Consider the following 9199-nt stretch of genomic DNA (forward strand, 5'->3'; position numbering starts at 1 on the left):
GCTGTGTGACACGGGAGAAAACGTTCTCCAGAAATGTATGCGTGAACTGATCCCAGGTCAAGGCTGGAGACCCTGCTGGTCTAGCTAAACAGAAATCCCTCCACCAAGTCTTGGCGGATCCAGATAGGAGAAATGCAGCAAAGTCTACTCCATTGGACTCAACAATACCCATGTTCCGAAGAACCTCGTGGCAGCTGTCCAAATAATCCTGAGGATCCTCGGTAGATGCACCGCTGAAGGTAGTAGTAAAGAGCTTGGTGAACCTATCCAACCTCCATAAAGCATTGGCAGACATAGCTGCCCCATCACCGGCCTGGGCTACCACACCCAGCTGAGCTGCTCTAACTGGCTGAATTGCTGGAGTTTGAATCAGGGGAACTCCCCGCTCCGGAGTACGAGTAGATGGAGTCTGGGCCCCTCCTCCATCCTGAGAGATGGCTGGTGCTACAGGAAGCAAACCCGCTCGAGTAATACTCTCCATGAGGCCCACCAATCGGACTAGAGCGTCCTGAAGAACTGGGGTAGCAATAAACCCCTATGGGACCTGAGCTGGGCCCACCGGAACTGCTACGGCTGGGGCCGGAATCTCCTCCTCAAGGTCAACCTGAGGCTCCGCCGCTGGTGCTGCTGATCGGGGCTGAGCTCTGCCCCTACCTCGGCCTCTAGCACGGCCTCGTCCTCTGCCCCTAGCGGGAGCTGCCTGGGGCTCGGACTGCTGATCGGAAGATGAAGAAGCACGTGTTCTCGCCATCTGCGAAAGAACAGAGTAGAAATTCAATTAGCATTGAGAAACCAAACCGCACGACGAGAAAGAATAAATGTGAAGCTTTTCTTAACTCGGTAGCCTCTGGGGATAAATATAGATGTCTCCGTACCGATCCCTCAGACTCTACTAAGTTTGTCCGTGAGTTGTGAGACCTATGTAACCTAGAGCTCTGATACCAACTTGTCACGACCCGGATTTCCCACCCTCGGGAATCGTGATGGCGCCTACTCGTAGAAGCTAGGCAAGCCAAATTTAATTACCTTTCATTTACAACATAGTCCCTTTTATCAATTTATGGCAATAATATCAAAATAACGAAATTTAATAGTAGCGGAAATCTTAATTATAAAAACTGAATCAAAATGCGGAATAGTCATTATAAGCCTCTACCCAAGACTGGTGTCACAATACTCACGAACTGCTAAGAAATACTAAATACAAATGTCAGAAAGAACACATAAGCTGTTTGTCTCGAATACAAAGAGGCAACAGACTAAAAAGAGAGAATAAGGGAGACGCAGCGCCGTGCGGACCCTACAAGGCTACCTCGGGTCTCGCTGGGCTGAAGGCCTGCTCCCGTACTAATGTTGCTGGTGCTGCTGCTCGAAACCTGGACCTGTGCAAATAGCACAGAGTGTAGTATCAGCACAACCGACCCCATGTGCTGGTAAGTGTCTAGCCTAACCCCGGCGAAGTAGTGACGAGGCTAGACTGGACTACCACATAAACCTGTGCAATTCTATATATACAGCAGAATCAAAATACAAGGCAAGTAAAACAATATGGGAGGGGAAGCACGCTGTGGGGAGATAACAGTTTCAAATATAAATGGACTAACCCTAAGGAAAGGCACAACTCATACAACAATAAAGAACAGAGATCAACAAATGCACGTCATCACCCTTCGTGCTTTTACTCTCATCCTCACCAGGCAATAATATAAACAAACGTGCACGGCATCATCCTTCGTGCTTTTACTCTCATCCTCACCAAGCAACAATATAAACAAACGTGCACGACATCACCCTTCGTGCTTTTACTCTCATTCCTCACATATAATCAATAGAATAGGCACGGAATGGCACATCGTGCGGCACGGCATCACCCTTCATGCTTTACACTCTTTCCTCACAAGAACAAATAATGCACGGCATCACCCTTCGTGCTTTAACACTCTTCCTCACCCAAACAACAATCACAAACAGCGGCAAGGGAATAATAAAACAAGAATAGAAGTACCGGCAAGGGTACACAACAACAATTTAAAAACCCGACAAGGGTACAACATCTATAACCAACAATGTCCCGGCAAGGGAATGAATCATCAACTCTTCTCTTTCTTTCACTTTCATCTCAAAGTTCACGTTATCACTTGAGCCAATGCTCCAAGGAGTTACTTATCTCATATACCTTCACAATTTGTATTTCAACCCGAGCCAATGCTCCAAGGGGTCCAAAGATCACAATTTCTTTCACAAGATTTTTACAACACATAGAAGTCATCAATTAAGCATGGAAGGCATAACAACAACCAAACTATTCGTAAAATGAGGACTCACGGTCATGCTAGACACCAATGTATAGATACTCGTCACCATGCCTATACATCGTACTCGACAATTAACAAGTTACAATTAAGACTCAACTCCTATTCCCTCAAGCTAGGGTTAAACCAAAACACTTACCTCGATGCCTTGAACACAACTCAAGCCTCAACTATGGCTTTACCCCGTAATTCCACCTCCAATCCGCTCGAATCTAGCCACAAATTACTTGATTACATTAATAAACATTAAATGAATCGATATGAATGCATAAAAATGAATTTCCCAAAGTTTTTCCCAAAAATTCCAAAATTGCCCCCGAGCCCACGTGGTCAAAACCCGAGCTTTGAACCAAAACCCGGTTACCCATTCCCCCACGAACTCAAATATGTAATTTGTTTTGAAATCGGACCTCAAATTGAGGTCCAAATCCCCAATTTATAGAAAATCTAGGTTCTACCCAAACCCCCCAATTTCATCCATGAAAATCTTTGATTTTAAGGAGAAAACATGTTAAATGATGTTAATGAATGAAAGAACTGAGTAAAAATTGACTTACAAATGATTTGGAATGAAACTTGTTCTTGGAAAATCGCCCAAAGAGTTGTATTTTGAAAGTGGGGTGAAAAATGACTTAAAATTCGTCTAAGTATGAAAAATACAGGTTGCAGATGTGGGAAATGCGAAGTTGGGTTCGCAATTGCGAACCCTGCAGGCATGGGAAAATGCGACATTACTGTTCGCATTTGCGAACACAAGCCAACCAGGGGACCTTCGCATTTGCGAATTGGGTCTCGCATTTGCGAACAAGTGACCATCGCATTTGCGACGTTTGACTTCGCATTTGCGAACCTTGGCCGGCCTAGGCTGGTTTCGCATTTGCGAACCAGCCTCCGCATTTGCGATAGCTGGATCTTCGTATTTGCGAACTCTGGCTTCGCAAATGCGTATCCTGCAGATCAGCTGATACCAGATTTTTCCAAAAATGAGTAATGCAATCCGACACCTATCCAAAACTCACCCGAGCCCTCGGGGCTCCAAACCAAATATGCACACAACCTCAATAACATCCTACGGACTTACTCGCGCGATCAAATCGCCAAAATAACATCAAAAACAACGAATCATACCTCAAAATCCCTAGTTTTCTTCAAACTTCATAAACTTTCAAATTTAGTGTTTTAAGTCCGAAACACGTCAAACGACGTCCAATTCCAACTAAACTTCATAGAAAGCGCTTAAACCATATATAAGACTTGTACCGGGCACCGGAACCAAAATACGGGCCCGATACCACAGTCTTTTAATCAAATTTTATTTCCAATTTCCATAATAATTTCAGAAAAACAATTTTACTCAAAAATTCATTTCTCGGGCTTGGAACCTCGGAATTCGATTCCGGGCATACGCCCGAGTCCCATATTTTTCTACGGACCCTCCGGGACCGTCAAATCACGGGTCCGGGTCCGTTTACCCAAAATGTTGACCGAAGTCAAATTTATTCAAATTAATATCAAAATTTAGCATTTTTCTCACCGAATTCATATTTAAGCTTTTTGGCTACGCGCCCGGACTATGCACGCAAATCGAGGCAACCCTAAATGAGGTTTTCAAGGCCTCGGGAGCACCAAATGAGTAAGAAAACAGGCGATGACCCCTTTGGGTCGTCACATAAATTGTCGATCATATATCTGTTCTTCATCTTTTCTTCTCTCAATCTAGAAATCCAAAAAACAACAACAACAAGCAATCATGTCCAAAATCACAATCATGCTACAATTGAATGGGAATTGGGATAACTATGGCAGATTTAGAGATTTTGAAGTTGATGTCATTGTGGTAGATGACAATGCAAGCTACGGTATTCTGATTTCTACAATTGCAGAACAACTATCAATTGATACTACAGAAAAAATTGTAGAAATCAAATACATCATGAACGACAATTGTCCCCCAATGGAGATTAGGAATGACATGGGGGTTCGTGTGTATATGGAGACCAAAAAGGAGAATAGAAACTTAGGTTCATATCCGTTATGCATAAGTGTACGAGATTTCAATATGGAATTGACAATCACCAACGATAACACAAGTACAGGTTTGTGTAATTCGAAATTGCATAGAATTATGGTTTTACGAAATTATCTACAAATTTACTACATTTTTCTACAATTAGAATACAATTTCGTTGAATGAAAGAGTTAAGCAGTATTGTTTTCTGATAAATCTACAAATTGCAACAATTTTACTACAATGTAACTACAATGTCTGACATCCTAAAATGGATGACTACAACTTTTCACTATATCTACAAATTATCTACAAAGATTCTACAAAATTATAATGACACTGTTTGTCTCTATTTTGATGCAGGTTTATTTGGATCCCTAAAGTACTTGATATGCCATCATCTCCAGATATAGAGGAATATCAAAGTGAAATAATAAAAGAATACACGCAAACTGATATTGAAGAAGGACAAGTGTATCAGGACAAGCAAACTGTAGCTGCTGCAATGAAGCACTTTTTTGTGGTGCATAAGTTCCAGTTCGGAGTTAAAAGATCTAGTCATAGAAGGTATGGAGAAAAGATCATTTTAGGCAGTGTCTTATTCAAGTTATGTGTTTTTTAAACATTGTAGATAAATTATAGATAAATTGTAGTTAAATTGTAGTTTATGTTAAAACAATCCTTTTGTTACACCTATAATTATAATATGTGTTAAATATTATATTTTTTTTGTAGCTACTGGCTTGTATGCGTTGGTGAAAACTGTAAATGGCACTTCAAGGCAACGTCAATTAATGATTCCGCAATGTTCAAGATAAGGAGTTTTAACCGACAACACACATGCTCCTTAATGGACGAAACATTCATACAGCGCAAACGTACTGCAGCTGTAGTTGGTAGCATGGTCATTCCAAAGTATTGTGATCTAAAGACTGTTTACACACCAAAGGACATACAAACTGACATGTTAGCAGAATACGGAGTGAACCTAAGCTACATGCAAGCATGGAGAGCAAAGGAAAAGGCTTTACAGTTTTTTAGAGGGAATCCATCTGACTCCTACAGCAAATTACCCAAATATTTTTATATTCTTGAGGAGACTTATCCTGGTTCGATTGTTAAATTGAAGAAGACAGCAGACGAATGCTTCTTATACGCATTTGTTGCTCTTTGTACATCAATAAGTGGTTGGCAACATTGTAGGCCAGTAGTAGTGGTTGATGGGACATTCTTAAAGTCAGCATACAGGGGGATTATACTGACGGCAAGCACCATGGATGTAGCAGGTAAAAAGTATAAAAATTTTGTAGTTATTATGTAGGCAGTCTATAAAATGTAGATACATTGGAGTAATTTTGTAGGTATTTTGTAGCTATTACAAAAAAATGTAGATAAATTATCTATATTATGAAGATATATTGTAGTTGTTGTGTATTTATATTTTTATATACATTTTCTTAGCTTCCAATTAATATTTTATGAATTGATAATGTAGGTACAATATTGCCCTTGGCATATGCTGTGGTTGATTCTGAAAACAACGCATCTTGGAAGTGGTTCTTTGAGCAATTCAAGCAGGCATATGGTGAAAGACCTTCAATGTGTGTTGTTTCAGATAGGAATGAGAGTATAATGAAGTCAACATCAATTGTCTATCCGGGCATGCCACACTACTCTTGTATGTGGCTTATTTGGACAAATATAAGGTCAAAATTCAAGAAGGGTCATCTACAATTACATGAATTGTACTTTGCTACAGCAGGGGCATACACTCTGGATAAATTTAATGAAAGGATGTCGAAGATTGAAGAGATAGACCCTCGTGTTAAATCATACCTCTATGATATTGGCTATCATAGATGGTCAAGAGTACATGCAACAGTGAATAGAACTTGGACTATGACATCAAACATTGCAGAGTCATTGAATGCTGTAACAAAATATGCAAGAAAGCTGCCAATATTTGACCTATTAGAGTATATGAGGACGCTTCTTGAAACTTGGACGTAAGAGAAGTTATTGAAGGCTAAGGGTACCTTCACATACCTTGGGTACAAATTCAACAAAGAATTGGAGAAAAACAGTACATTATCTCAGAAACTTAGGGTAAGATCTGTTTATTTGGTGCAGAAAAAAAATATTTTAATATACAGTGTTTCCAGATTGTAGATAAATTGTAGGCAAATTGTAGTTTATTTGTAGATTGTAGATAAATTGTAGATATATTGTAGATAATCTATTTTTATGATTGTAAATATTTTTCTTTCTGTTTGTTCTGCAATTGTAGGTGAGGGCTTCAACAGATCATATACATACTGTGTTAGATGGTGTGAAGCGGTACATTGTGTGTCTAGAAAATAAGAAATATAGCTGTGGCCAATTCCAACTTGAAGAACTTCCATGTGCGCATGATTTGGCAGCATTAAGGCGCAGGCATGAAACATATGAAAACTATTGCTTTCCGTATTACACAGGGGAAAGCCTTCTGCGTACGTATGAAATACCAGTAAATCCTCTTCCCGATGAAAGCAAATGGATTATGCCACAATATATTTTGGATAAGGTAGTATATCCACCGACGGGAGATAAAAGGCAGCCAGGGAGACCTCAAAAGGAAAGATATAAAACATATGATGAAATAAAGTCTAAGAAGTACAAGGTGTCATGTGGAAATTGTGGAGGTGAAGGGCATAACAAAAGATCTTGCAAGAATGCGCCCAAAAAGAAATGAATATCATGTAGTTAGAATGGTTATTCAAACTAAATGTTAGTGAGTTAAAGTTAGCAGATTTTTTTGTGTAATCGTTTAACTTTTTAAAGATCATTATGAAGTATACTACAATTTGTTTATGTGTGTTTAATATGCTTTTATGTATCTTGTCAGGCATCTAAATTTGTCTTTGATATAGTGTAATTAAATTTTTGTATTTATTATCTACAATACAACTGATATTAAAAAGTAACTTCATGTAAAGTGTTTCCAGATTGTAGGTAAAATATAGGTTAAATGTAGTTAAATTGTAGTCTTTGTAATAATTTATAGACAATTTGCAGATTAATTGTGGATAATATATTTCTGTGATTGGAGTATTTATTTTTTCTTTTTGTTGTGTAATTTAACTTCAACTGACAGTTATATACAGATATTACATAGAACTTGAAGGTAAACAACTAAAAATTATGATATACAACTACAAAATTTATATACAATAACTACACTGAGTCTTCACAAAATGTAGATATTGTGAAGCTTATTGGTAGGCAAATCGTATTCTAACATCAAAATACTCATGTTTAATATAATGAAGATACAGTGCTATAAACAAGCCAACTTATATTCAAGTGAACAACTAATAATGAAACATAAAATAATAAAACAATAAGGTATGCTGCAATAAAAACATACAAATTTTATTCATAAAGTAGTGTATTCTCCTTCAAATACAAATTGGCATCAACTAAACTAGGAAAACAGGACACTATTTCTTCTTTCTCTGGACTCTAGTCTTCTCATTCAAAGCAGGTGTACCCTGCCTCCTTGCTAGCCTTCCTGTAACCTCACTTTCACTGATTGACCCATCTTCTTGCTTCTTTGTAGCATAGTCCCATAGGAGAGCTCCATAGCGTGTACGGTATTGGTCGATATCCGAAAGGTCTTCTGAAGGAATTGACAAATCTCCAAGGCTAACATACTCCGCAAAAGCAGCCACAAATACCCCACAATCGCTGCATAAGACACAAAAATTTAATTATTTAACAAATGATTATAAAAAAAAAAATAATTAACCATCTAGAAAGAGAGAATAGTTTTTTTACAGTGATCCTTCCTTTTGCTGTGGAATCTCCGCAACCAACCACTGTATGTTGAGAGGGTCTGTAACTGATTTCTCAATGTATGCCTTTGTGGTCTTGAAGTCAATGTCTTTACGCTTACCATAGAAACCAGTGCAAGACAAATACAGAGGGATAATGATTGAAAACTTATCAACACATGATTCAACAGCATTATGATTGTGTGAAGACACCATGGAATCATACACATAAAGTTGCCTGTCCAATGCTAAAGATTTTAACATAGTACTTAATGAGGGCCCCGCAATTTATGTGTTTTATGCAGCGAGGCTCGTCTCAGGTTTATTTAAAGGCCATCCTAAGGAACCTATGATTTTTCTATTACATTTTGTCTCTAAAAGGGCTTTACAATATGAGATTCGGGTTTTCAAGTTCAAGTCCGGATTCAAACAAAAGGGTAAAACCTTTTAATTTAAAACCGCAACCTAACTCGAAAGCCCAATTTATATTCCATTAAGCTATGAACTAAGGTCTTCAAACCAAGTCCCAAAACAGAGAATCTTAATGGAGCTCGGATGAAGATCGATCAAATGGGCCTGCTCGGGGGCCCAAATCGAAACTGAATTGAATCCACAGGTTGAAATACAAATTCACATGGACTGTTGTTGAAGCCAATGCGACAGGGCAAGATTAGTGACAATTTTATCCAAAAAACTAAGAGTTCAGATTAGCATATGCAAACAGCTCGATTCCATGGACATCTTTTAATTCCGATCTATATTTACACCGGACTATACATCTAAACGTTAGGCGTGGATAATAAGCAATTGATTTCAAATTTAGACGCGTGAAACTCATATTTGATCGCAATTTCAATCTGATTTTTACATTTCTGGGCATGCAATCTTGTCACATTCAGTTTTCAACCAGTAAATTAACAAGTCCAAATTCATACTACTGCTGTCATTAGTTAAATGCTCACAGCCATTCATATGTCGAATTACTAACTACAAGCGAAGATCTAAATCGACTTCTACCTGTATACCATTGCTAACATCGACAGTTAAGCTAATCATCCAAATACAAT

General features: G+C 38.5%; 1 protein-coding gene across 1 annotated transcript in view; it reads left to right on the forward strand.

The window, feature by feature from the left end:
* The window catches only part of LOC109235818, a 25085-nt gene extending 18755 nt beyond the window's left edge, over positions 1–6330 (forward strand). The window contains exons 2-4 of the mRNA XM_019402070.1: positions 4684–4887; positions 5056–5606; positions 5816–6330. Coding sequence (XP_019257615.1) covers positions 4684–4887; positions 5056–5606; positions 5816–6330 — 1270 coding nt within the window. The remainder of the gene's footprint in view (positions 1–4683; positions 4888–5055; positions 5607–5815) is intronic.

Source organism: Nicotiana attenuata, chromosome 1 (genome assembly GCF_001879085.1).
Source record: "Nicotiana attenuata strain UT chromosome 1, NIATTr2, whole genome shotgun sequence".
Classification (NCBI taxonomy): domain Eukaryota; kingdom Viridiplantae; phylum Streptophyta; class Magnoliopsida; order Solanales; family Solanaceae; genus Nicotiana; species Nicotiana attenuata.